This window comes from Dromaius novaehollandiae, chromosome 28 (genome assembly GCF_036370855.1).
Source record: "Dromaius novaehollandiae isolate bDroNov1 chromosome 28, bDroNov1.hap1, whole genome shotgun sequence".
In the NCBI taxonomy this organism is placed as follows: Eukaryota; Metazoa; Chordata; class Aves; order Casuariiformes; family Dromaiidae; genus Dromaius; species Dromaius novaehollandiae.
This window is the reverse complement of record NC_088125.1, coordinates 4,791,330-4,816,903: the sequence shown is the minus strand read 5'-3', so window position 1 is coordinate 4,816,903 and position 25,574 is coordinate 4,791,330. Positions and strand designations below refer to the sequence as shown.

The window sequence follows — 25,574 nt, the reverse complement described above, 5'->3', positions numbered from 1 at the left end:
AGGCACCTGCTGCCGGCCCCTTCCTGGGCACAGCCCCTGGGGGCTATGGGGGGGTCTGTTGGGGGCCCCCCAGGGTGGCTGCTGCCTTTGGCTATGGGTGGTGGTGTTTGGAGCTTAAGGAGCTGCTGGGGGTCTGACCCCCCTCCGGGCAGTAGGGAGCCTCTGAGGGCGCTGGGGACCCAGCGTGGGGCGCTGGGCTGTGCCTGGTGGGGCGTGGGGACCTTTGCTGCGCCCTTGCCCAGGGTGGGGTGCGGGAGGCCGCAGGGCTGGTGTTAATCCCGGCCTGGGGATTAGCGCTGGCGCGGGGATTAGCCCTGTCCCCAGCGATTAACCCCAGGCTCCCGGGACGGGACGGGACGGGGCTGGGCGGTGTGGCACCGGGGGGGGGGGTCTAACCCCCCCCGCTACCGGCTTTCCCGCGGGGCGGGGCCACCGGGCACCGGCAGGCGGCGCCCTCGCCCCGCGGGATTTAACGGGGCTGGAGGAACCGGCCCGCTTGTCCCGTCCCCCCCTCCCGCGCCCGGGCCAGTGCCGGGGACCCGGCCCGGCCCCCGCGGTGGGAACGCGGCGGTGGGAACGCGGGGGCCGGCTCGGCCAATCGGATGCGCTCGCGCCGCCCTCGCCCAATGAGCGGCGCCTCATTCACGGCCGCGGAGCCAATGGGGGCTCGGCGGGGCAGGGCGGGCGCGCGGCCCCCCAAGGGCCGGACGCGGCGCCGATACATTGTAGCGAGCAGCGGGCGGCGCCGCGGTGACCTCCCGCCGCGCCCGGCCCGGTGTCGGCTCGGCCCGGTGTCGGCTCGGCCCGGCCGCCGCCCGCCCCGCCATGCTGGCCGCGGCATGGGGCCTGCCGAGCACGAGGCGCTCGCCGTGCGGGAGCGGCTCTTCCACGAGAGGGTCCGCGAGTGCGTCGTGAGTACCGGGCCGGAGGCGGCGGCGGCGGGGAGCGGGGCTCTCCTGCTCCACTGCCGGGGTGCCCCGCGCCGGGCCGGGCCGGGCTGTGCCCCTGCGCGCCCTTATCGCCGCCGCAGCTGCCCGTGCCGGCCCGTGCCGCCGAGATAGCCCTGACCGCGGCCTGGGGTCCGGCGGGCCCTGACCGGCCCCTCTGCCAGCCGCGGAGACCCGTCCTCGCCGCCGGCCTCGGAGGCTGCGTCCCGCAGCAGGGCGAGCTGGGCTGCGCTGCCCGGGCCGCGGTGGGGTGCCCGGCGTGGCGAGGCCCGACCTGCCCCTTCCCCGGCCCCGCGGGGCGGCTGGAGCGTCTGCTCCGCGGGGCCCCTCCGGCCGCCTCCCTGCACGGAGCACCGAGCCTTCCTGCCCCCGAGCACCGGGACGGGGTTTCCTGGGCTCTTCCCCTCCCGAAAGGACCCCGAGGGCTGGAGGACGCGGAGCCCCAGCAGCGCCCAACCAGGGAGGGCGAGTGGCAGAGGTGCCCTGCTGCTGCTTAGCCCCCGAGCCGCCTGGGCACCGGCACCCAGCACCGGGGCCCGGCGGGGGGATGTGGCTGCCATTGCTCCTCTGCCCTCCCTGAGAGCCTGGGCACCCGCTGCTGCACAGCCAGGGATGCCGAGGACCCCGGCGTCCCGGTCCCCAGCCCTCTCCCCATGGCTGTCCCTGGGTGCCGCCCTCGGGGACGGGTCACGCCATGGGGTGGCTGAGGGGGCCACGATGGCCAGTGCCGGGGGTCCCCGCCGTGGCCGCGGAGGCCCCGTTCGGTGCCCGCGGGGAGGAGCCGGTGGCCGGAGCCTGACATCTCGGGCTGGCAGCTCCCCGGACCTCCACCCCGGGGCCGCTCGGCTCGGCACCGCCAGCGTGGAGCTCGCATGACCTTTCAGACTCGCCGGGCCACGTCGCTTCGCTCGGCCTCGCGCCCGGGCCCCGCGGTTGCATAAGCACGGCGATGCGCTGGCCGGGAGGACGCACTGGTGCCGGCCGGCTCGCTGCTCCCTGCGCCTCGGGGTGCCCCGAGCTGCCTCCCACCTCGCCCCCGGGACCGGCCGAGCCGCCAGCAGGGAGGCACCATGGTGGCTCTGTGCCGAGATGGCGGGTTCGGGTGATGTTTCCCCGTCACCGGCTGCGTACGCGGAGGGAGGAAAGGTCGCCGTGTTCCTTGAGTGATGCCTGTGGGGGGGCCGCGACGTTGGAGCCGGCCTTGGCGCCGAGCTCAAGGCTGTTCCCGCGGCTCCGCCAAGGCCAGTGCACAAGGGCTGCGGGGGACGGGGCAGCGCTGGGATGTGCCAGAGTCCGGAGCACCCTGATCCCCCCAGATCTGACGGCCCAGGCTGGCTCAGAGCCGCAGCACGAGGCAGTGCTGTGCTCAGGGAGCTGCGGCTGGGTGCTGGCACCTTGAGAGCACCCAGCGGGTGAGCCTGGGCTGAGCCCTGGAGCAGTGCCTGCGCACAGGCCGAGGGCATGCGGTGGGTGAGTAACCCGGGGCCGGGAGTGGAAAAACAAGCCGGCTGGAGCTGGCAGGGCCCCAGGGCTGGTGGCTGTGCCCGGGATGGGAGCACTGCCCTCCGGCCGCCCCGGCCATGTGCAGGGTGCTGGGTGCCGCGGATGCGGGTCCTGCCTCCCCGCGCAGCCCTCACCGTCCCCGCCTGCCCCGCAGATCTGCGCCCTGCTCTTCGCCAGCCTCTACGTCCTCTGCCACTTCATCATAACCCACTTCAAGAAGCACACGGACTTCACCGGAGGTAGGAGCGGTGGGAGCCACCGGTGCCCTGCTGCTCGCAGCCTGCGGGAGCTGTTTGCGTCCCTGTTTCACCCCCCGGGGCTTGTTCCTCCCGGCTCCGCGCATGGTTTCTGCCTCCCGCGGGAGCCCCCGGCCGGGCTGTGCCACGTTGCTGTGGCATCGGTCACTGCGGGGCACCCGTTGCCGCACGGCATCTCCCCCGCTGCTGCAGGACGGGGGGCAGAGACCAAAACGGGGTTTTGCAGCCCCGCGCCAGGAGAGGCTCGTCCCCCGCCCGAGGCCCGAACTGCAGCCCCGCTGCCCTCCCCACTGCCCGGCCCAGCCTGCGGCTCGGGGACGGTGCCAGCGGACTGGGCCGGGCTCGGAAAGGCTCAGCCACGGCGTCTGGGGCCGGAGCAGCCCTGCCCGGGTGCCCTCCGAGCCCGGCTGGGGCCAGGGAGGTGAAGGGACGTCCCAAAGCGGCCAGAGCAGAGCAGGGTGCCTGGGCTTGGCTGACCTGAACCTGGTTTTTGTTTCCTTTCTGGGTTTTTTTTCTTGCCCCGCAGCTCAGGACGATGAGGATGCTGCTGTCAACAGGATCGCGTAAGTGCCTGCCTGTCCCTCTGCCCGCAGCAGTGCTCAGCCACTTCGCTGCCTGGCTGCTGGGGTTCCCCAAGCTCGCGGGGGGCCGCTGACCCTCCGAGCCCCGCCGCCCTCGTGCCGTGCCAGCGGGCCGGGCTGTGGGCGGCTGCCGCTCAGGCTGTGGCCGGCGCAGGCTGGGGCTGTGCACGTTCGCGCTGGCCGTCTCGCTGGGCGCCGCGCTGCTGCTGCCCTTCTCCATCGCCAGCAACGAGGTGCTGCTCTCCTTCCCGCACGGCTACTACGTCCGGTGGCTGAGCGGCTCGCTCGTGCACGGTGGGTGCTGGGGGGCCACGACCCGGGGCACCCTGCGCCCAGCCTGCATTCACCCTGCGCCCTCTCCTCCCTCCAGGCCTCTGGAACGTGGTCTTCCTCTTCTCCAACCTGTCCCTTGTCTTCCTCATGCCCTTCGCCTACCTCTTCACCGAGTCAGAGGGCTTTGCGGGGTCCAAGAAGGTAGCGCGGCCCTGGCTGTGCCCCGCCGTCCCCCCCGCCCCGCTCCCGCTGAACCCGCCGTGCCGCAGGGCATCGCGGCCCGGCTGTACGAGACGTCGGTGGTGCTGCTGCTGCTGGCGCTGCTGGTGCTGGGCATGGTCTGGGTGGCCTCGGCCATCGTGGACGAGGACGCGGCCAGCCGGGAGTCGCTCTACGGTGGGTGCTGCCGCGGGGGGCTGGGGGCTCAGGAGCGAGCGGGGCTCAGCCCAGGGCACTGACCCGCCTCTCCGCAGCCCTCTGGCAGTGCTACCTGCCCTGCCTCCACTCCTGCGTCTCGCTGCTCGGCGTGCTGCTCCTGCTGCGTAAGTCTGCCGGGCCCCGGCGGCTCTCGGCCGGCCCCGTTCCCCCCCCATCCCCAACGCCAGCCCTGTGTGCCCGCGTCCCCGCGGTGGCTCGTCACAGGTGCTGCCCTGGACCCCTTGGAGGGGCAGGGTGCTGGGGGCCGGGCACCCTCTGCTCACCCTCCCCCGCCCGCAGTGTGCACCCCCTTCGGCCTCGCCACCATGTTCACCATCACGGGGAAGCTGCTGGTGAAGCCCCGGGTAAGGTGTCCCCCCCCGCCCCGCCCTGGCATGGTCCGGCTGCCCCTGGGGTCTGGGTGTCCCCACGCCCCTGGGGTGGCCGGGCATTGTGTGTGTCCCCCCCCCGGCTGGCAGCTCACGGGCTCCTCGCCTGTGCCCAGCTCCTGGAAGACCTGGAGGAGCAGCTGAGCTGCACGAGGTTGGAGGAGGCCTCCGTGTCCCGGCGGATCGCGGCTGGTGGGTGCCCGGTGCGGCCGGGAGGGGGGCGGCTCGGGAGGGCCCCGGAGCCCCCCGAGCCCGCGGTGTCCCCACCCCGCAGGCAAGGCTTCCTGCTGGCTGAGCCTGGACGTGGGGCCGCCGCGCGAGCGGCTCTCGGCTGCCCGGAGCAGGCGGCATGTGCTGGGTAAGGCACCGGCCCGGGACACCTGGGTGCCGGGATCGCTGGCACCCCGGGGGGGGGTGAACGGGCCGGGTGCTGCACCCCTCCCCAGGTCCCGGGCTGGGGCTCCCGGGGGCGCGGGGCCCCCTCAGCCGGCCCGTCCTCCCCGGCGCAGAGCTGCGGTGCCGAGCCTCCGCCTGGCAGAGGAGCCTGGGCTGCCCGCTGGCCACGCTGTGCCTCCGGGCGCTGACGGTGAGCGGCCCGGGACGCCGGGGCTCCTGCGGGGACCCAGCACGTGCCCCCCAGCACGCGTCCCCCTCCCGCGGCTCCGGCACCTCCCTGACTGCCGCCTCCCGCCGCCCAGGGCCTCTCGGTGCTCGTCGTCTGCTTCCACGTGCTGGAGCTGCTGCTGGACGACGCGGCGATGCCGGGGGGTGCCCAGGTATCTGGGGGGGTCCTCGGAGGGGCAGCGAGGCACCGCGACCCGGGGAGTGCTCCTGACCCACCTCCCTCCCCGCAGGCCGCCCCCCTGGGCCAGGTCTCCTGCTCAGCACTCGGCTCCTTCGGCGCCGCCCTCCAGGTCGTCCTCGTCCTGTATCCTTGGTGCGGGGGGGCCCCGGCGCTGCCCCAGCTCTGCCCCCTCGCTCCTCCCTCCTTAACGCCCCCGCAGCTACCTGGTGCTCTGCTCCGTCGTGGGCTTCTACAGCTCCCCGCTGTTCGCCCGGCTGCTCCCCCGGCGGCAGGACACCCCCCTCCCACAGGTGGGTCCCGCGGGCGGCCAGGTCCCGCTGTGCGTCCCCGCGTGATGCTCCGCAGCCCCCCGTGGGGGGGGGCCGTGCCCCCGTGCTGGGCCGCAGCCCCTCGAGCGGTGCTCCCCCCTCCCCAGATCATCGGGAACTGCGTCTCGCTGCTGGTGCTCAGCTCTGCCCTGCCCGTCTTCTCCCGGATGCTGGGTGAGGCCGCGGGGCCGGGACGGGCGCTGGGCTGAGCCCCATGGCCTCGTGCCCCCCACGCCGCCTGACCGGCCCCCCCCGCGCAGGCATCACCCGCTTCGACCTCCTGGGGCCCTTCGGCCGCGTTGGCTGGCTGGGGAACTTCTACCTCATCCTCCTCTACAACCTGGCCTTCACCGCCCTTGCCGCCCTGTGCCTGCTGCGGGGGGGCCTCCTCCGCGCCCTCGGTGAGGGGGGGGCCGGGGGGGGCGGTGGGGCCTGGCCCGGCCCCCTCTCACGCCTCTCCTCCTCCCAGGTCTGCCCAAGCTGCCGCTGCCTGTGATGCGCTGCCGGCCCCGGGGCCAGTGCTGCTAACGCTGGGGGGACGGGGCTGTCCCTGCCCCGCGCCGTGACCCCCCCGGGCACCCCGAGCCTGCCGGGTGCTCCGGGACGCTGCGCTGGCTGCAGCCCCCGGCCCTGATCACGTACCTCGGGCGGATGCTGCCGCCGCCCCTCTCCCCCAGCCCCGCGGCCGCTGCCCCCCTCTGCTGCCCCACGTTTTCTTCATTTGTTCGGTTTTTTAATTCCTCCCCCAGCCTTGCACTGACCCTAATGGGGGGGTCCTGCTCCCCGTGCCCTTGCTGCCCCCTGTCCCCACAGGGGACGCAGGTTGTCCCCCCCGAGGGGCTCAGGGGCCCGAGCTGCCCCCCGTTGCCCTCCCGGGAGGAGCAGGGCCCCGGGCCAGCTCCATGCACCAGCCCTGGCCTTTCCGTGCAGCTGGTGTGATGAGTCTGGGGGGTCTCTGTTACCGTGTTACCTGTCTGGAGCAATAAACAGAGTCTGTCTTTTTTTTATTATATAGATTTATGCGTATTTGACTCTACACGGTTTTATTCTCTGCCGGGGGGGCTGAGCTCAGCGAGTGGCAGGTGCATCATCCGCACCGTGACGTGTTACAGGGCTTCTCCTCCTCCTCTCCCGGGGCGTGGGGTCGCGGGGGGGCCCAGCGCCCCGTCCTGCTCCCCCGGGTGCTCGGTCCTGCCCTTCCCGCTCCCCGCGGGCTGCAATTAACCCTCTTCCTGGCCGGGGCTCTCAGGCCTCTGCCGGAGTGGCAGGAAGGGAGCCGGGCCGAAGGTGAGGGCTGCTCCCTGCCCCGCTTCCCGGTGCCGCCGGGCCCCTTTCCCCCGCGGGGCTGGGGGGGCCGAGGGGGCCGGGGATCCCGCCTGCTCCCCTCCGAGCCGAGGGGCCGTGGGGGGCTGCGGCCCCCGCGCCGCCGGGGGTTGGCGGTGGCGGGAGCGGAAGCTGCCCCGGGGCCCGGCCCTCCCGCCCATCCTGCCCCGGCTGGGGCCGCGCCAGCCCCGTTCTCCCCGTGGAAGGGGTGGGGGGCCCGCGGCCCCCCCCCGGCCCGGGGCTGAGCAGGAAGCGCAGGAAGCCTGGTTTATATAGCAGGAAATGAGGCCATCGGTGCCCGCGACTTCCCCGCGCCTCGCTCTCCTCCCAGGCACCGCGGCTGGTGCCGGGGGTGCTGGGGCGGCCGGACCCCCTCCCCTCCCCAGCGCAGGCCTGGGGGAGGGCCCTGGGGCCCCTCTCCTTGCCTGGGGCTCCCGGGGGGGCCGCGCTGGGGGCCGGGGGGCCGGGGCTCGCTGCGTCGCCCCTGCAGCGAGGGAAGCCGGGGGGCCGGCACAGCCTGGCGCGGGGGCTCCGGGCAGCGCTGCGCAGGGCGGGAGGGGGCTGTGAGCCCTGGGGGGGGGCCAGGCCCTCCGGGGGGCCGCGTCCCCGCAGCGCTGCTCCCAGCCCTTCGCCCCCCCGGCACCGGCACCAGCACCTGCCCATGCCCGGGCTCCTCGGCGAGGGGGTGCGATCCTGCCCCGGGTGCGCGGTGCCCGTGCCGGGGTGCGCGGCGCCGGCCCGGGCGGCAGCGGAGCGGCGGGGGCGGCCCCGGCCCCGGGGGATGTGGCCGCGGCGGCTCCCGGGGGCCGGACCGCGAGGCGGGGCCGGCCGGGGCCGCCGGGCTGCCCAGCGCCGGAGCCGAGCGGCCGCAGGTGGGGGCAGCCCGGCCGGGCCCGCCCGTCACGGCCCGGGGCGGCTCCGGGCAGCGCACGGTGCAGAGCGGCACCGAGGGGGGACCGGCACCGGGGCAGCGCCGGGAGCGGCGGATACCGGCACCGGGGCAGTGCCAGGAGCGGGGGTACCGGCACCGGGGCAGCGCCGGGAGCGGCGGATACCAGGACGGGGGCAGTGCCAGGAGCGGGGGTACCGGCACCGGGGCAGTGCCAGGAGCAGTACCGGCACCGGGGCAGTGCCAGGAGCGGCGGATACCGGGACGGGGGCAGTGCCAGGAGCAGTACCGGGACCAGGGCAGTGCCAGGACCGGGGGTACCGGGACCAGGGCAGTGCCGGGAGCAGTACCGGGATCGGGGCAGTGCCAGGAGCTGCGGAAACCGGGACTGGGGCAGTGCCGGGACCAGGGCAGCGCCGGGAGCGGCGGAGACCAGGACAGTGCCGGGACCGGGGGCAGTGGGACCGGGGCAGTGCCAGGAGCAGGAGGGGGCCGGTCCCACGGGTAGTGCCAGGAGGGGTGGACCGGGACCGGGGCAGTGCCAGGAGTGGGCGGTACCGGGCTGGGACAGTGCCAGGAGCGGGGGGACCGGTGCCGGGGACGGTGCCAGCAGCGGGAGGAGCTCCCGGTACCGGCGGCGCAGCGTTAGGACAAGGGGTGTCGCCGGAGCCGGGCGCAGCGGTAGGAAAAGGCAGGTCCCGGTCCCGGCGTGCGGTCCCGAAAGGCAGCAGAGGGAAGAGCCCCCGGTACCGGGCGCAGCGTCAGGCTAAGCGGGGTCGCCGGTGCCAGGGGCAGTGCCGGGGGGGCAGCGGCGGGGCCGCCGGGCGCGGCGCAGGAGGGCTCTCCCGGCGGCGGGGCCAGCGGGAGCCCCGGTGCCGGGCGCCGCGCTCCGAGTGGGTGGCAGCCCCGGGGGGGCCGCGGCTCCCGCGGCGGCGACGGGACCGTGGGTGTGAGAAGGAAGCGCCGGCGACCCGCCCCTGGCACCGCGACCCTCTAAAAGCGCCCGGGGCCCCGAGCGGGCCATGCCCGCCGCGGCCGCCCGTGCCCCCGGCGCCTGAGCGGGGCGGCGGCGGCGCGCAGCCGGGATGCCCCGGCGCAGCCCGCTCGCCCTCGGCCTGCTCGGCCTCGCCGCCTGCCTGCTGGCCGCGCCGGCGCTGGGCTGCGGCCCGGGCCGCGGCCCGGTGGGGCGGCGGCGGCTGGGCCGGCGGCACCTCACGCCGCTGCTCTACAAGCAGTTCGTGCCCAACGTGCCCGAGCAGACGCTGGGGGCGAGCGGGAAGGCGGAGGGCAAAGTGCTGCGCGGCTCGGAGCGCTTCAGGGACCTGGTGCCCAACTACAACCCCGACATCATCTTCAAGGACGAGGAGAACACGGGGGCGGACCGGCTCATGACCGAGGTGGGGGCTGCGCCCGGCCCGGCCCGGCCGCCGGCCTCGCTCCGGGGCCGCGGGGAGGCGCGGGGGGAGCGCGGGGGCCGCGCCGACCCTCCCCGGGGCGCACGGGGGAGGGCGCCGACCCTCCCCGGGACGCACCGACCCTCCCCGGGGCGCACCGACCTTCCCCGGGGCGCACGGGGGGACGCGCCGACCCTTTCCGGGACGCACCGACCCTCTCCGGGACGCACCGACCCTCCCGGTGCAGACGGCCCCTTTGGCGAGGGGGACACGGTTCCCCTCCCGGGACCGCACGGTGCCTCCTCCGCCCCCCCGGGCCCCGTTCCCCGGCCCTTGGCGCGGCGGCAGGATCGGGGCGCCTGGACGGGGCGGTCGCGCCGCGTTAGGCGTTAAGGACCCGCCGTCGGGGATTAACGGGGGCTGCGGCGGCGGTGGGGGGGCCCTTCTCCCCGGCGCGGCGGGCGGAGCAGGGTCCGGCCGAGGGGGCCGGGGGTAGCGGGGGCTGGAGCGGGGCAGCCCGCCCCTCCCCGCCGCCGCCCCGGAGGCACCTTCCAGCCCCGGCGGAGCCACCTGCCTGCTCCAAACGGGGAAACCGCGGCACCGCCGCGGGCCGGGGCAGGACGGCAGCGGCCTCCCCGGGACGGCCCCGGGGAAGGGGCTCCGCCGGGCCCGGGGCAGCGGGAGCGCTGGGGGCGGCGGCAGCCGGGGGCCCCGACGGGGCGGCGGCTGCTCCGGGCCCTGCCTCTCCCCGCGGACGCCCGGCGCGGGATGCTGCGCGGCCCCGGGCGGCGGCCCCGGCCCGGTGGCGGCGGCGCGGGCGCGGGCGCGGGGCCGGCCCGGGGGTGCGGGCGGCTCAAAGGGCCCTTTGTGGCCGGGCGCGGCATTCCCGGGGCCTGAGGTCAGCGCCGGGCTCGAAGGCGCCTATTGTCGGGGCCGGGCCGGGCCGGGCCGCCGCATTCCTGCCGCCCCGCGGCCGCCCCGCCGCCCCCGCCCCGCCGCCGCCGGCAGCCCGCTCGCGGGGGCCGGGGGCACCGGGCCGCCAGCTGCGGGGGCGGCGACGGGGGGATCGGGGAGCTGCCCGGGACCCCGCGCCCTCCCCCTTGGGTCGCCCCCCGCCCCGGGGGCCCGGGCCGCCCCGCGCTGCTCCCTCCCCCTGCGCCCTTCGCTGCGGGAAGGGGCCCGGCAGCACCCACCCTGCCCGGTGCTGAGCACCCCCAGCGCCGGGAGACGAGCCGAGGTCAGGGTCGGATGCCCCCCCCGGCTCTGCCCCATGGCCCCCCCGCCGGAGCAGCCCGGTTAATCAGTCACAGCCGCGGCCGCGGGGAAGGAGCCGCCCGGCCCCGTCCCGTGCCCTTTCCGCCCGGCTGCCCCGGAGGGGGCGGCACCGGCCGCGGGACCCCGGGGCACGGTAATGTTTAACCCCCGCCGGGACGGGCCCTGCCCCGGGCTGGAGCAAACCAGCGCCCTCAGCCCTGCGCCGCTCCGGGGAGGGGGCACTGCCTGCCCCCCCGAGCCAGGGCCCCCTGGGACCGGCTCCTCGGCAGCCCCGTGCAGGTCCCCGGTGTCTGTCCATCTGTCTGCACCCGTGACACGTCCCCGGGAGGGGCGGTGGGTGTCGGGTCCCCGCGGCGGCAGGACTGGGCTGACCCGGCGCTCCCCCCGCCGCCCCCAGCGCTGCAAGGAGCGGGTGAACTCGCTGGCCATCGCCGTGATGAACATGTGGCCCGGGGTGAAGCTGCGGGTGACGGAGGGCTGGGACGAGGACGGGCACCACCTCCCCGACTCGCTGCACTACGAGGGCCGGGCGCTGGACATCACCACGTCGGACCGGGACCGCGACAAGTACGGCATGCTGGCGCGCCTGGCCGTGGAGGCCGGCTTCGACTGGGTCTACTACGAGTCCAAGGCGCACGTCCATGTCTCCGTGAAAGCAGGTACGGCACGGTTGTCTGTGCTGGGCTGGGCCGGGGAGCCGCTGTCCCCTCCCGCGGGGCCGGAGCGCAGCCCCCGCCTCTGTGTGCCCACGCGAGAGCCGCTCCCGGCGGGGCCCCAGGCAGGTTCCTCTGCCCCGGCCTCGGTTTCCCCACGCGTCCCGGACCCACGTCGCAGCGGGGGCTGATGCTGGCCCCTGCCCACCCCCAGCAGCACGGCCCCTGCTCGGCGTCAACTTGGCTCTGCCCGGGCCGGTGCAGACACTTTAAACCCCCCCAGCGATGCTGCGCAGCCGTGAGCACCCGGGGCTCAGCTCCCTCTCCAGCGCGGAGCGGAGCAAGCGCTTTCGAGCCGCGGCCCTGCTGGGCCCCCCGCGCCGCAGCCCCCCGTGCCGCAGCCCCCGGGCAGCTCGCTCCAGCGCCGGGCTGACAATAAACAGAAAGTGAAAGTGGCCCTAGATGCCAGCGGCCCGGGCGGCGCGGGGCCAGCGCCGAACAAAGGGCGTCAGTGCGGGCGGCACAAAGCGGCCGTGCAGCCCCGCCGCCCCCCGGGCTGCGGCCACGCAGGCGGCGGCCGGGGCGCCGGAAAATGCACGCTTTGTCTCGGGGCGCTTCGAGGTCCGGTCCGGTCCGGACGGCCCCCCCGGGGCCGCTTCCCCTCCGCGGGCCGCTGCCGTCCCCGGCACGTAGCGGCCGGCGGAGGGTGCTCTGGGCCCGGCCACCCCTGGGCACCGGGGCACGAGGACCCCGGCTCTCCCGGCCTCCGGTGGGTGCCGGGCCCCCACGGATTCCTCCCCGCGCCCAGATAACTCCCTGGCCATCCGGACCGGCGGCTGCTTCCCCGGCCACGCCACGGTGACGCTGCGGAGCGGCGAGCGCAGGGGCCTCTCCGACCTGCGCCGGGGCGACTGGGTGCTGGGCGCCGAGCCGGGCGGGCGCCTGGTGCCCACCGAGGTGCTGCTCTTCCTCGACCGCGACCTGGGCCGGCGCACGTCCTTCGTGGCCATCGAGACGGCCAGCCCGGCCCGCCGGCTGCTCCTCACGCCGTCCCACCTGGTGTTCGCCGCCCGCGGCGCCGCCAACGGCTCGGCCGCCTTCCTGCCCGTCTTCGCCAGCCGCGTGCGCCCGGGCGACGCGGTGCTGGCGCGGGGGGCCGGCGGGCGGGGGCTGCGGCCCGCGCGGGTGCTGCGGGTCTCGCGGGAGGACGGCGTGGGCGTCTTCGCCCCGCTCACCTCCCACGGGACGCTGCTGGTGAACGGGGTGCTGGCGTCCTGCTACGCCGTGCTGGAGAGTCACCGCTGGGCGCACCGGGCCTTCGCCCCGCTGCGGCTCTTCCACGGGCTGCTGGCGCTGCTGCCGGCGCGCGCCGGGGCGGCCAACGGCACGGCGCCCGAGGCCGGCATGCACTGGTACTCGCGCCTCCTCTACCGCCTGGCCCGGGGCGTGCTGGGCCACGAGGCCCTCCAGGCCTAGCCCCGGCCCCGGGAGCCGCCGCGCTGCGGGGTTTAACGGCCCACACGGAAGCGGGGGGCACGGGGGGCCCGGCCCCCGCTTCGGCCCAGGGAGGAGGACGGCAACGTCCCGGCCCTGGGGAGGCCGGGCTGCCCCCCCGGCGCAGCGTCACCGACACGCTGCCGAGACGAGCGCTGCCCGGGGGGGCTGGGACGGGGTCCCTGGACGGGCTCTCGTAGCGGCCCGGGGACCCGGGGCTCAGCCCCTGCCCAGGGCCTGGCTGGACACTCCGGGAACGGCTCCGCACCCTCGCCCCCCCCGCGCCCCCCTGTATTTATTGCTTTATTAACCACTGCGGCTGGGGTGGCTTTGCTGCCTGGTGAGCCCAAGCTGGCGCTGGGCACCCTGGGCCCTGCCCTGGGGCCCGATCCAGCCCGGGGGGGCTGAACCAGCCGGCGCCCAGGCTCCCCCCGGGGCGTCGCAGCCCCGTTGCGGCTCGGTGCCGCCGGGCGGGCGGGAGGGGAGGGGACCCACGCGGCCCCCGGGGCGCCTGCGGCAGGCGGGGTGCCCCGCGCCGGGCCCAGCTCTAACCCGCGCTAACCGCTAACCTGCCCTGCTTGAGAGTTTTATTTTTCTATTTATAAATGGTAATATAAATGTCCCCCGCGCCGCCCTCCCCGGCCGGCAGGGCCAGCCCTGCCCGGGCAGGGGGCAAACGTGCTTTTAACCATTTCTGTTTAAAAAGAATAATACTATTTAATTGTTTTGGTAAATAAAGAGAATCTATGGCCCTTGCTGGAAGGTGGCTGGCAGCGGGGGCAGCCTGGCACGGGCACTTGGGCAGGGGGGTCCCCGGGGGGCAGGGCCGGGTTGGGGGGGCTCTGGGGGGCAAGGGAGGAGGGAGGCTGGGGGGGGCCCGGGGGTCAGAGTCCAGGGTGGGGGGTCTGTAGGGGGCAGGGCCCGGGGAAGGTGGGGGTGGGGATCCCTGGGGTGCTGGGGCCGGGGTGGGGGGTCTGTAGGGGGCCAGGGGCCGGGGGAGACAGGGGTGGGGGTCCCCGGGGGGCAGCGGCCCGGGTCCCGGGGCTGGGGGTCCCCGCGGGGGTCCCCGAGGCCGGACCGGGGCCGGGCGCCCCCCCCACGTGGCCGGCGCAGGTGTGTAGCACCCACGTGGCCCGGCCGTTCCCTCCGTTTTCATGAATGGAGCCCCGGCCGCCAGCGCGCCTGCGCCGCCCTCCCGCCCCGCCCCCTCCGCCGCGGCGCGGCCAATGGGAGCGGCGGGCGGGCGGTGTTGTGGTCACGTGGGGCGGCCGGTGTTGTGGCGGCGGCGCCGCCCCCCCCGCGCTCCCGCCGCGGCGGGCGGTTTTATAGCGCCGCTTGCCGCGCCCGCCCGCGCCGCCCTCGCCGCCGCCCTCGCCCCGCGCCCGCCCGCCCGCCCGCCCCGCGCGGCGTGGGCCATGCCGCTGGTGCGCTACCGCAAAGTGGTGATCCTGGGCTACCGGGCCGTGGGTGAGTCCGGCCGGCCCCGCCGCGCCGAGCACCGCTCCGCACCCGCGGTGTGCGGGGGGGTCGTGGCCGGGCGTGCGTGCGTGGGGAGGTGCCGTGCAAGGAGGCCTTCGGGGGCGCAGGCAGCCGCTGCGCGGTGGGTGGCTGCCGGGGGGCAGCGGGTGTCCCGGGGGCCGTGCCGGGCCCCTCCGCGGTGGCCGGGGATGCCCAGGTGGCTCCCGCTGCCGGGAGCTCGGTGCACGGTGGGTTCCCTCCCCCGGCAGCGGGGGCCGTGCTCAGCCCGGGCGCCCTCCCCCGGAGCCCCCATCACCCCCCAAGGGAGTCCCGGGGGGGGCAGCGAGCGTGGGGGCGCCGGGGGAAAGGGCTCCCTTCCCTCGGCCGTGCTCCTTCCCCGCTCGTGGCAGGGCGATGCCGGGCCCCCGGGGCGGGACGGGGCGATGCCGGGCCCCCGGGATGGTATGGAGTGATGCTGCCCCCCCGCTCAGCTCGGTGCTCCCCCCCTCTCCTCCCAGGCAAAACCTCCCTGGCTCACCAGTTCGTGGAGGGGAAGTTCGTGGAGTGCTACGACCCCACGGTGGAGAGCAGTAAGTCCCGGGCCGGGGGTCACCCTTTCCCGCAGGCATGTGACGAGGACACACGCGTCCCTGCTCCAGCCCATGGGAATGCCGCGGGGGGTGCAGGGGCCTGGGCAGGGCGGCCCCGGGGGGGGACTGGTTGCCTGGGACCTCGGGGGTCCCAGCCGGGGGTCTGCCACCAGCCCGACCCTGGTGTGAGCCTGCTGCTCCTAACGGGGTGCTGGGGGGGGGGCTCGGGTCCCCCGGCTGTCCCAGGGCTGGCGGCTGCGAGACCAGGGCCCGGTCTGGGGCAGGGGGGGCCCATCCTGCCCTGGCAGGGAAGGGGCAGAGCCCGAGGGGGCTGAGCACGGCGGGAGGTTGGTCTGGGCCAGCCCCGGCGCGCGGCTGCTCCTCCGGCGTGGTGCAACGCCCGGGGCGGCTTCCTGCAGGGAAGAAGCTCCCGCTGCCGCCCAGCAGCCCGGGAGGCCCCGAGTCCCGGGGGTCCCCGGTTGTCCCAGGCGGCCGCGGGCTGGGCAAGGTGCCGAGGGCCCCGGGCCGCCCCCTAACCCGTCCCCGTCCCCGCAGCCTACAGCAAGATGGTGATGGTGGGCAAGGACGAGTTCCACCTGCAGCTGGTGGACACGGCCGGGCAGGTAACGGCGGGCAGCGGGGGGGCCGGGGCCGCCGCGCCGCCCCCCGCCAAGCCCGCCTGCCCTCCCGCAGGACGAATACACCATCCTGCCCCACTCCTTCGTCATCGGCATCCACGGCTACGTGCTGGTGTACTCGGTGACCTCGCTGCGGAGGTGAGTGCCGCGGCGGGGACGGCGGCGTGGCCCCCCCGAGCCGCCCCTCGTCCCTCCGCGGGCGCCGGCGGTGCCGCGGGCAGCGCTGGGAGCCCCCTTCTCCCCGCAGCTTCCAGGTGGTGAAGACGCTTCACAACAAGCTGTACGAGAGCAGGGGGAAGACGCGGTAAGTGCCGTCCCCGCCGGCGGGTGCCAGCCCCGGGTCACGCTCACGCTCTGCCCTCGCCCGCAGCATGCCCGTGGTGCTGGTCGGCAACAAGGCGGACCTGTCCCTGCAGAGGTAGGAAGGGTCTGGGGTCCCCTCGCCCCTCCAGGGCCGGCAGCAGCCCCCCCGGGCTCGGGGGCCGCCCGGCCCGCCTTGCCCGTCACCCTCTGCCCTTCCTGCAGCCGAGAGGTGAAGACGGACGAAGGCAAGAAGCTGGCGGCGTCGTGGGGGGCCATCTTCCTCGAGTCCTCGGCCAAGGAGAGCCAGGTCGGGGCCCGGGGGCGCGGGCGGGCGGGTGGGGGCCGAGCCCCGCGCGGTGCCGGCGGCTCACGTCCCCTCGTCCCCAGGCGACCCAGGGCATCTTCACCAAGATCATCGAGGAGATCGACCGCGTGGACAACTCCTACGGCAGGGAGCACAGCTGCCTCCTGATGTGAGCCGCGAGGGCGCCGAGCCCCCGCGGGACCTGCCGGGGGCTGCCGGGTCCCGCCGCCGCGCGGGTGCCCCCCCCACGGCCGCTTTGCACAGGCGTCGGGGTCGGTGGTGGTCACGGAGGCGGAGGGGGCCTCGCCGGTGGGAGCCGCCGCCTCGCCCCACGCACGAGCACGCGGAGCCGTTCCCGGGCTCCGCTCCCCGCCATGCCGCGGGGCTCTTCCAGCGCCGGCCCGGGGCTGAGCCCGGCTGCCGCCTCCCGCCATCGTCCTGCCGCGGCGGCGCGGGAGCTGAATATGGCGCTTGTTCGCGGCACTGGGCGGCGATTCTTCCCGGCCGCGCTGGCAGCGGCGGCGTGTGGGAGTCGGGACGCTGGACGCGAACAATTCCACTCTGTGCTGCGGGCGAACCCCCTTGGAGCCCGGCCCGGGCCGGCCGGCACCGGCGGAGGAAGCGGCCCTGGGGGGGCCGGGGGGCCGATCCGCCCCCGCCGGGGCTGGTTCCCACGGGGGAAGGAGCAGGGTGCTCCCCCCGGCGCCTTGCCCTGGGCTGAGCCCGCAGGCAGCCGGGCCGCGGGTGAGCGCAGGGGTGGGGGGGCTCTGCGCTGCCGGGGCGCCCAGGCCCTGGTGCGGGGTGCTGGGGTCCCCCCCAGGCTCATCTCCCCCGGGAAAGGCTGCTAGCACCCAAATTGGTAAATACAGTAAGCAAAAAGGCACCGTGAGCTGCACGCAGGGGACGGGGGGGTGCAAGGGGGTCTTGGGGGGCCCCTGGGGACAGGGCTGTGCCCCACATTGGGGATTGTGCCCAGGGCTGTGGACGGGTCTCCGGCCGGCCGGCACGGTCCCGGCTGCGCGCCAGGGGCCTGGGGCGGCTGCGGGGCAGGGGGTGCGGGCGCCCCGGGGAGGCGGCACCCGAGGGGGCCGGAGCCGGGTCCGCTGGAGGCCCCGGGGTGCCGGCACCGGCCGCGCCGCGCTCGCCTCCTGCCCTCTCGTGGCCGCCGCGGCGGTGCCTGCGCCCGTGGTCCTCGCCGGGTGCCGAGGGGCCGCGCGGGGCTGGGAGCGGGGCAGGGTGGTGCTGGACCCTCCATGAGGGCTGGGTGGGAGGCAGGCAGCCCCCCCCCCCCCCACCAGCTCTGCAGGGCCCCAACGGCCCAGGGCGAGCTGCCCCCCCATGCCAGGGTGGGTGCTGGCCCCGTGGGGCTGCCCTGGACAGGCACCCCCAGCCCCATGGCATCGCGGGTGGCACGGCCCCGGGGGGCTCTGCCAGGACGGCCAGGGCCAAATCTCTCCCGTTCCCCCTGGGGGGGTCCCTGCTCGCCCCACAGCATCCTGCCCTGCCGGGGGGCTTAGCTGGGGGTCGTATCCCCCCGGCCGGGGGGCTGGCTCCTCCGAAAGCGGCTGGGGGCCGTGGGGCAGTGGGCGCTGGGGCCACCGAGCCCCACACATGTGGCCGGGCCCCGCTCGTGCCACCCCGGCAGGCCAGGCCGGGCCTGGCAGATGGAGGCTCGGCTAATCCCGGTGCTGCGGCGCGCGGGCAGCCGGGCCGGCCGCGGCCCTAATCTGGCTCAGCCGCGGCGGGCGAAGCCTCGCCGGCTCCTCGCCCGCCGCCCTCGGGGTGCGGAGGCGATGGAGGCGGCCATGGGGCACGGGGCCGGGGCCGGGGCCGTGGGGCTGCGGCGGTCCCTTGGCGGGTGCCGGCGCCCCTCGCTGCCCCCCCGTGCCGCGGTGCCGGGCCCGGGGCTCCCCGGCAGGCGCGAGCGGAGCAGCAATAAAGCAGAGCGCGGCAGAGCGGAGGTGGCGTGGTGGCTGCGGTCGCGCCGAGGCCGGGGCGGCTGAGGGCTGGGCTCCGGAGCGGGTGCCACCGGCCCCGTGTGGCCCTGTCCATGGGGCAGGTGGGCCCGGCCCCACGGCGCAGGAGGGACGTGCCCTGCGGCTGGCCAGGGCCTGGCACAACGTGGCCCTGGGGCTGGGCACGACGTCCCTGCCATGGCCAGGGCCTGGCACCTCGTCTGCCCCACGGCTGGCTGGGGCTGGGCACAAACCCTGCCCCACAGCTGTGCATGGCACCTGCCCCATGGACAGCCAGCGCTGGGCACGATCCCTGCCCCATGGACAGCCAGGGCTGGGCACGATGCCTGCCCCATGGATGGCTGGGGCCCAGCGTGCTGCCCGCCCCACAGACAGCCTGGGCAGGGCATGATGCCCGCCCCATGGCCACGGGCAATCCCTGCCCCATGGACGGCCAGGGCTGGGTGCGATCCCTGCCCCATGGGTGGCCAGAGTGCAGCATGACATCTGCCCCATGGCAGCCTGCGCCGGGCATGGCACGTGCCCCACGGCCAGGCATGACGGCTGCCCCATAGATGACTAGCACAGGGCCGAGCAGCTGCCCCATGGCAGGCTGGGGCTGGGCACGGCGCCCGCCCCACAGTCAGGCATGACAACTGCCCCATAGACAGCTGACACAGGGCCCAGCGGCCGCCCCATGGCAGCCTGGGCTGGGCACGGCGCCTGCCCCACGGCCGGCATACCGGCTGCCCCATAGACGGCCGGGGCTGGGCGCACCCCCGTCCCCCCGCCAGGCGCCGTGGGGCCCGGGCAGCGCCCGCCCCGCCGGTGCCGGTGCCGGTGCCGGTGCAGGGCCCCGGTGCCGGTGCCGGTGCCGCCCCGGCGGCCCCACGTGCGCGCCGCCGCCCGGCCCGGCCACGGCGGGGTTAACGCGGGCGGAGGGATCCCTCGCCGCCAGCGTGCGCTGCGGCCCCGCACCGTCACACCCCCCCGCCCGCCCGCCGCAGCGCCCGCCCCGCGCCGTGTCCCTCCGCCCGAGCCCCCGAGGCGAAGTAGTGCGGCCGCGCCGCCCCCCGCCCGCGGCCCCGCAGCCCCGGCGGCGGCGGCGGCGCGGCGGGGCGGCCCCGGCGGGGCGGCGCGGCGCGGCGGGGCGGCGGCGGGGCGGCGCGGCGGGGCGGGCGGGGGCCGGCCGGGCCGCGGCTCCCGCCCTCCCCTCGCAGAGGAGGAGGAGGAGGAGGAGGAGGAGGAAGGGGGGGCCGCCGCGCCGGGGGCGGCCCAGCAGGACTACTTTCCTCTGAAAATGGCTGCGTCGGGGAACACTTTCTGTTCAGTTTCTTGAAGCCCTTCGTTGTAGGGGAGGAAAACGGGGGGGTAAGAGCCAGCCCCGGGGCCCCGCCGCGCCCCCGCCGGCCCCGGGCCCGGCGGCCGGAGGGGCAGGGCGGGGGGGGGGCGAGAGAAGGAGGGAAGGGGAAAGAGGCAAAGAAAGAGAGGAGGCCCGGGGCAGGCGGCGGCCGCGGCCCCGCCGCCCCCCGCGTGGCGCCCCGCCGCGGCCCCGGTCCCTTCCGCCCGGCTCGCTACAGTGTAGCCGCGCCGGGCCATTGAGAAACTTCCCCTCCCCCGGTGCCCGCTCTTTCCTCCCCGTTTTCCGCTTCCCCCCTCCCCCCCCCCGGAAGGGAAAAGTCTCGGCGCTCGCTCCGGGCCCGCCGCTCCCGCACCGGGCAGCCCCAGCCGCCGCCTGCCCTCGCGGGGCGGCCGCGCCGGCGACCGGCAACCGGGCCCCGGGCCGCCGCGTGCCGAGCCGAGCCGAGCGGCGCCGCGCCGGGCCGCGCTCCGCCCCGGGCTCGCGTGCGCGGCGGCGGCGGCGGCGAGCGAGGCCTCCTCCGGCGGCGGCGGCGGGGCGCAGCGCGGCCGCGGGCTCCCTTTGTGCGCGGCCCGGTGGCGGGGCCCGGGCGGCCGCGGCGGCGGCGCGCAGGGCGCCGGGCGGGCGGCTCGCGGGCGGCCCGGCCCCGCCGTCGGGGCGCGCGGCGGCGGCGCGGCCCGGCGCCCCCCGGCGCGGGCGCCGACGCCTCTCCGCGTCGTTTTCCCGGCCATGTCGGCCGCCGCCCGCAGCCCCCGGGCCCCGCGGGCTGAGGGCCGCCGCGCCGCCGACTGAGCGCAGGTAGGTGCGCGCCGGGGGCGCGGGGCCGCGCTAGGCCGCGCCGCGGCGGCGGCGCCCGGGGGGCGCCCGGGCCTGGCGGCTCCGCTCCGCGGCGGGGCTGCGCGCGGGGCCCCGGGAGCGGCGGCGGGGGGGGGGGGGGGCCGGTCCCGGGGGGTCGCGGCGCTGGGGGCGCTTCCCCCCTCCCACCCCCCCGGCGGGAGGCGCCGGTGGCCGCGGGTGACGTGGGGCCGAGGCGGCCGGGCGCCCCCCCCACCCCCCCCCTCCCCGGGGCCGCCCCCCCGGGCCGCCCGCGGTGCCCGGCTCGGCGGCCGCGGGCCCGGCCGGGCGGCTCTAATCCGCCGTGGATTACGGAGGAGCCGGAGGAGATTTGCCGGGGCGCGAGGCGCGCGGGGGCCCCGGGCCGCGGCCCCTCCAACACCGGGAGCCCCGGGCTGGCCGGGCCCCGGTGCTCCGCTCCCGTCCCCCCCCGCCCCGTCCCCCGTGGGGCTCCGCGGCGCCGGCCCTGCCCTCCGCTACCTGTTGCGTGCTGCCGCCGGGCCCGGGGTGGGGTCGCGGGGGCCGCCCGGGGGTCCCGTCCCGCAGCGGGGGCCGCCCGGGGCCGCTGGGACGGCGGCTCGGGGGCGCTCGGAGCGGCTCTGCGGTGACGGCCGCCCCGGGTGACGGTGACAGCGCGTGGGGGGCCACGTTGCGCCCCGCGCCAGCGCGTCCCGCGGGGCCGGAGCAGCCCGGCAGCGGGGGCACCGCCACGTCCTGGCCCCGCGTCCCCGTCCCCGCCGGCCGCCGCTCCGGGCCCCTCTCCCCCTCCCCGGGCTCGGCTTGGTCTCGGGTGACATTTGGGAGCCACTTAGAGACGCTGCTCTCCCCCGCCCCGAGCGGGCGGCCCTGCGCGTCCCCCTCCCCGCCGGGCCCGGACTGCCCTGGCTTTGGGGCTGCGGGTTCAACGTTGCCCCTGGGAAGAAATGGGGGTGGCGGGGGGCCGCGGACCCCCCTGCCCCGCCACGTCTCCCGGTCACCTCTTAACCTGTGACTTTGGTTGTGGCGTCACTTCCAAATCTCGGTGCTCGGGAGCGAAAGCCGGCGGGGCTGGACCTGGCGGGGTGGGGGGGGCTCGGCCGCGTGTCCCTGGCGCCCGCCCCGAGGGACCCCGGGCGCCGCGGGTGCTCGGCCGGGTCGGTGCCGGCCCTGGGGAAACCGAGGCGCGGGAGGTGGGAGGCTGCTCACGGCGGGGCCGCGGGAGCCCTGCTCCCCGCTCGCCTCGCCGGACGCGGGGATCGCCCTGGCCGTCGTGCTCTGCCGCGGGCCCTGGAGGTGCACGGGGGCTTTGGGGCCTGTACCCCCCCCCCCGGGCACCCGGAGCCACTGCGGTGCCCGTTCCCACCTCCCTGGGGGCCGTGTCCCCCCGGGGCTGGGCACAAGGGACTGTGGCACGTCCCACGTGGCGGCTGCTCGGGCCCGTCCTTGCTGGCCGGGCAGGGGCTGCCGGGCGCGCTGAGCCCCAGCAGGCTCGTGGCACCCGCCGGCCTCGCTGCCGCCCAGGGCAGGGCAGGGCAGGGCAGGGGCGCCGGGGCTGGCAGCCCGGGAGCGCGGGCGGCCCACGGCCGGGGCGGGCGCCGGGCCCTCATGGCTCTCGCGCCCTTGCAGCCGCGGGCCTCTGCGGAGGGACGGCGGGAGGCAGGATGGACGAGCAGAAACCGCCCGGCGAGGACAAGGACGCGGAGACGCCAGGTGAGCGCGGGGCGCCCGGGCTGGGTGCCGCTGGCCGCCGGTGGCGGGGGGGGGGGGTGCTCGTCCCCGGGGGTGCCACGGCCGCTTCTCCCGGCAGCCGACGGGGCCGCGTCCTCGGAGGAGGCGGGCAGCGCGGAGGGAGACCCCCTGAAGCCGCCCGAAGGCGCCTCGGCGGGGCCGGAGCCGGAGGGCACGGAGGAGCCTCCCCAGGCCGGCAGGTGAGGGGCGCGGGGGGCTCGGGGGTGCCGCGGGGCCGGTGCCCCCCCGTGCACCCCCCTGACGGCCCCGCGCGCCCCAGCGCCCCGGCACGCCGCTGCGCCCTCTGCAACTGTGGGGACTGGAGCCTGCACGGGCAGCGGGAGCTGCAGCGCTTCAACCCGCCGCCCGACTGGCCCCAGCGGCCGGCGGCGCCCGAGGCTGCCGGAGAGCCCGGGCCGGGGCCGGCGCCGCCGGGGGACGACTTGGCGCAGGTCGGCTTCTCCGAGCCGGTGTCGCCGGCGCAGCTCTTCGAGCCGACAGGTGAGCGCGGCCGCGCCGCGGGGTCCCGGTGATACCGCGGCCCCCGGTGCCGCCGCGGCCCCGCTGACGCCGCCTCCCCGCAGGGCACTGCTGGGTGCACCGCTGCTGCGCGGCCTGGTCGGCCGGGGTGCTGCCGGCGGCGGCGGGGCTGGCCCACGTGGACAGAGCAGTTTTCTCAGGGATCTCACAGGTGAGGCCGCGCCGGGACCCCCGCGCGGCTCGGGGCCGGGCCGGGCCCCGCGGGCGGGGCTGCGTCCGTCCGTCCGTCCGTCCGTGCTTGACGGTGCCGAGCTCTCGCCGCTTGCAGAAATGTGAACACTGCCGGAGGATGGGGGCCACCATCCCGTGCCGGGCGGCCGGCTGTCCCCGGCTCTACCACTTCCCCTGCGCCGCGGCCAGCGGCTCCTTCCAGTCCATGAAGACGCTGCGGCTGCTGTGTCCGGAGCACGTGGCCGAGGCGGCGCAGATGGGTGCGTGCGGGCCGGGGTCCCGCCGCCCCGGGAAGGGGTCCCGAGGGCCGGAGGAGGCGGCGGGGGGAGCGGGGTGGCCGGCGGCCCTGACGGCCCCGCTCTCTCCCGCGCAGAGGACGCCCGGTGCGCGGTGTGCGACGGGCCGGGCGACCTGCGGGACCTGCTCTTCTGCACCAGCTGCGGGCAGCACTACCACGGCGGCTGCCTGGACGTCGCCCTGACGCCCCGCACGCGCGCCGGCTGGCAGTGCCCCGAGTGCAAAGTGTGCCAAACGTGCAGGTGAGGGCCGCGGGGCCGGGGGGGCCGGCGGGGGCCGGGGCTGGGCGGGCGGCGCTGACGGCCCCCGCGCGCCCCGCAGGCAGCCCGGCGAGGACTCCATGATGCTGGTGTGCGAGGCCTGCGACAAGGGCTACCACACCTTCTGCATGGAGCCGGCCATCGAGAGCCTCCCCACCGACTCCTGGAAGTGCAAGGTGCGTCCCGGGGCCGGGGGGGGCCGGGCCCCGCTCCCGCCCCTGCCCCTGACGTGCCTCTGCCCCCCCAGAGCTGCCGCGTTTGCTCCGCGTGCGGCCTGCGCCCGGCCGGCCTCGACCCCGGCTGCCAGCGGTACAAGAACTGCTCGGTGTGCGAGGGGTGCCAGGAGCAGCGCAGCGCCGAGGACGCCCGCGGGGACCCGGCCGCCGGCCCCCCGCCGGCCCCCGCTGCCCCAGCGTGAGTGGGGACAGGGGAGCCCGCGGGGGGGGGGAGCGCACCCGGTCCCCGCTTTTGCGGCCGGGGGGGCCGGGGAGGCTGTGGGGGGTCCCTCGGTGCCGGGGCGGGACCTGCTCCCCTCACCCGGCCCCTCCATCCAGGCCGGCGTCCCCCGAGCGCGGCGAGACGGTCGACGTGCCCATGCGGCAGCCCGAGCCCGCGGAGCCCGGCGAGGAGCCACAGCCCGGCGGGGAGCCCCCGGACGGTGGCGGGGAGCCCCCGGATGGTGGCGGGGACCCCCCAGACGGCGGTGGGCCACCCCCGGACGGCGGCGGGGCATCCTCGGACAGCGATGGGGCCCCCGTGGATGGTGTCGGGGCATCCTTGGACAGCGGTGGGGCACCCCCAGACGACGGCAAGGCACCCCCGGATGGTGACGAAGCACCCCCAAACGACGGCGAGCCGCCCCCCGACGAGCTGCCCCCCAACGAGCCACCTCCCAGCGAGCTGCCGCCTGATGAACCACCCCCCGACGAACCACCCTCCATCGAGCTGCCCCCCATCGAGCTGCCGCCCGTTGAGCTGCCCCCGGTTGAGCCGCCCCCCGAGGAGGACCCCGAGCTGCCCCCCCAGGAGGACCCCGAGCCACCCCCCGAGGAGGACCCCAAGCCACCGGGTAAGCGGGAGCCTCTGCATCGGTCCCCTTTCCCCTCCCGCCGTCCCTATGGATGGGGGGGTCCCGCGGCAGGAGGGAGGGCAGGATGCCTGGGTCCTCTCCCAGCCTGGTGACCCCGGCTGCGTGCTGCGGTGTCCCATGGGGGTGTCCTGGTGGCTTGGGGTCCTGCTCGGGGGTTGTCCCTGTGCCGGGCCAGGGCACAGCGATGCTCGTGTCCTTCCTGCCCCAGGCCATGCTGGGGGGGGGCTGGGGGCCCCCTTTAGCCCCCCTCACGCCCGTCCCCGTCCCCCAGGTCTCCTCCCCGAGGTGGACGTGGCGGAGGAGGCGCCTGCCCTGGCCCCCGAGGTGCCCCTCGAGGTGCCCCCCGACGAGGAGATGGAGCTGGAGCCGGAGCCGCTGCTGCCCCCCGAGGTGGCTCCGCCGCCCCCGGCGCCTCCAGGTGGGTCTGGGGGGCAGGTGGGGTCGGGGGGGGGGTCTCTGCCAGGGGCCGCGCCGTCACCGTCCCTCTCCTCCGTCCGCCCCCCCAGATCTCCGCGCCGTCTCGCCCGCCCGCCCCCCGCCCCCCTCGCCCGCTGCCGCGGAGGACGAGGTGCCCGAGCCGCCCGCCCCGGCCCTGCCCGAGCCCCCCGGCAGCCCCGGCGCCGCCATGGACACGGAGCCCCCCGGCTCCCCGCCGCCCCCGCTGGGCTCCCCCGCCTGCGCCCCGGCCCCCGCCGAGCCCCCCGAGGACGAGGAGATGGAGACGGCCGGCGGCGAGGGGGCCTCGCCGGCCAGCCCCCCCGGAGACGGCCCCCGCGCCAGCCCGGCCCCGGAGCTGGGGCCCTTCCCGGGCTTGCCCGAGGAGGAGGAGGAGGAGGAGGAAGAGGAGGCGCCGAGGCTGGAGCGGGAGGGCACCAGCGGGAGCTCCCCGCCGCTGAGCGAGGAGGACGGGCTGGAGGAAGGCAGGCCGGGGGGGGACCCCGAAGCCAAGGGCTCCCCCGAGCCGCTGGAGCCGGAGGAGCTGGGGCCCGAGACGCCCATGGAGGTCTGCGCCGCCGGGGAGAAGCTGCTGGGGCGCGGGGAGGAGGGGGGGCCCGAGCCCCCCGCCCTGCGGCCCCGGCCCGACATCCTCAACGAGATCTCGAACCTGAGCCAGGGCGACACGAGCAGCAGCTTCCCCGGCTCGGAGCCGCTGCTGGGCTCGCCGGACCCCGAGGGCGGCGGGTCGCTCTCGCTCGACCTGGCCCTGGCCGCCGCCGACGGCAGCCTGCAGAAGGAGGACGGCGGCTCGCTGCCGCTGGGCGCCGAGACGGACGACTCGCTGGTCTTCGAGCCGGCCGCCAAGGGCGACGGGGACAAGAGCCGGCGCCGCAGCTCCCCGGGGCGCTCCCGCGTCAAGCAGGTACCGCGCTGGGGGGTCCCGCTGGGCTGGGGGGGTCCCGCCGGCCCCGTCCTCACGGGCGATCCCCCTCTCCGCGGCCGCGCTCCCCTTTTCCCGGGCATCCCCGCGGTGCGTAGGCGATGGGGGGTGGGATGGGGACCACCGTGCCCCCCGTGCCCCCGGCCCTTGCCCCGAGGCGGGACGCGCGGCGGCGGGGGTC

General features: G+C 77.5%; 4 protein-coding genes across 18 annotated transcripts in view; all 4 read left to right on the top strand.

Annotated features, from left to right (window-relative positions):
- The first annotated feature begins 701 nt into the window (after positions 1-701).
- Positions 702-6,490, top strand: LMBR1L (limb development membrane protein 1 like). 12 transcript variants are annotated; one of them, XM_064498547.1, is made up of 17 exons: positions 702-911; positions 2,605-2,689; positions 3,234-3,270; positions 3,443-3,582; positions 3,659-3,762; positions 3,831-3,957; positions 4,035-4,103; positions 4,279-4,343; positions 4,484-4,559; positions 4,642-4,725; positions 4,877-4,953; positions 5,066-5,143; positions 5,222-5,295; positions 5,372-5,462; positions 5,588-5,654; positions 5,741-5,881; positions 5,950-6,490. In XM_064498547.1, the coding sequence occupies exons 1-17, from the start codon at positions 840-842 to the stop codon at positions 6,006-6,008; spliced, it is 1,446 nt and encodes a 481-aa protein (XP_064354617.1). In that variant the 5' UTR covers positions 702-839; the 3' UTR covers positions 6,009-6,490. The 12 variants fall into 12 exon arrangements, with proteins under 12 accessions (XP_064354617.1, XP_064354615.1, XP_064354612.1 ...); XM_064498545.1 differs by having other exon boundaries at positions 5,222-5,462; XM_026122414.2 differs by lacking the exon at positions 702-911 and having other exon boundaries at positions 963-2,689.
- A 2,282-nt stretch (positions 6,491-8,772) lies between these two features.
- DHH (desert hedgehog signaling molecule) lies at positions 8,773-13,286 on the top strand. The gene is made up of 3 exons (XM_064498571.1): positions 8,773-9,089; positions 10,759-11,020; positions 11,823-13,286. The coding sequence occupies exons 1-3, from the start codon at positions 8,778-8,780 to the stop codon at positions 12,488-12,490; spliced, it is 1,242 nt and encodes a 413-aa protein (XP_064354641.1). The 5' UTR covers positions 8,773-8,777; the 3' UTR covers positions 12,491-13,286.
- Positions 13,287-13,762: 476 nt separating this feature from the next.
- On the top strand, positions 13,763-17,761 carry RHEBL1 (RHEB like 1). The gene is made up of 8 exons (XM_064498603.1): positions 13,763-13,975; positions 14,485-14,556; positions 15,112-15,179; positions 15,250-15,332; positions 15,442-15,498; positions 15,565-15,612; positions 15,720-15,804; positions 15,885-17,761. The coding sequence occupies exons 1-8, from the start codon at positions 13,924-13,926 to the stop codon at positions 15,972-15,974; spliced, it is 555 nt and encodes a 184-aa protein (XP_064354673.1). The 5' UTR covers positions 13,763-13,923; the 3' UTR covers positions 15,975-17,761.
- A 1,191-nt stretch (positions 17,762-18,952) lies between these two features.
- KMT2D (lysine methyltransferase 2D) overlaps positions 18,953-25,574 on the top strand; it is a 30,379-nt gene continuing 23,757 nt past the window's right edge. For 2 of the 4 annotated variants that reach the window (XM_064498516.1, XM_064498513.1), the window contains exons 1-12: positions 18,953-19,127; positions 21,556-21,639; positions 21,737-21,857; positions 21,938-22,158; positions 22,242-22,348; positions 22,466-22,628; positions 22,742-22,907; positions 22,987-23,101; positions 23,173-23,339; positions 23,480-23,994; positions 24,287-24,433; positions 24,522-25,375. In XM_064498516.1, coding sequence (XP_064354586.1) covers positions 21,591-21,639; positions 21,737-21,857; positions 21,938-22,158; positions 22,242-22,348; positions 22,466-22,628; positions 22,742-22,907; positions 22,987-23,101; positions 23,173-23,339; positions 23,480-23,994; positions 24,287-24,433; positions 24,522-25,375 — 2,625 coding nt within the window. In that variant the 5' untranslated portion in view covers positions 18,953-19,127; positions 21,556-21,590. Of the gene's footprint in view, positions 19,128-19,784; positions 19,915-21,555; positions 21,640-21,736; positions 21,858-21,937; positions 22,159-22,241; positions 22,349-22,465; positions 22,629-22,741; positions 22,908-22,986; positions 23,102-23,172; positions 23,340-23,479; positions 23,995-24,286; positions 24,434-24,521; positions 25,376-25,574 lie in introns of those variants that run through there. The other 2 variants (XM_064498515.1, XM_064498514.1) reach the window with 2 other exon arrangements.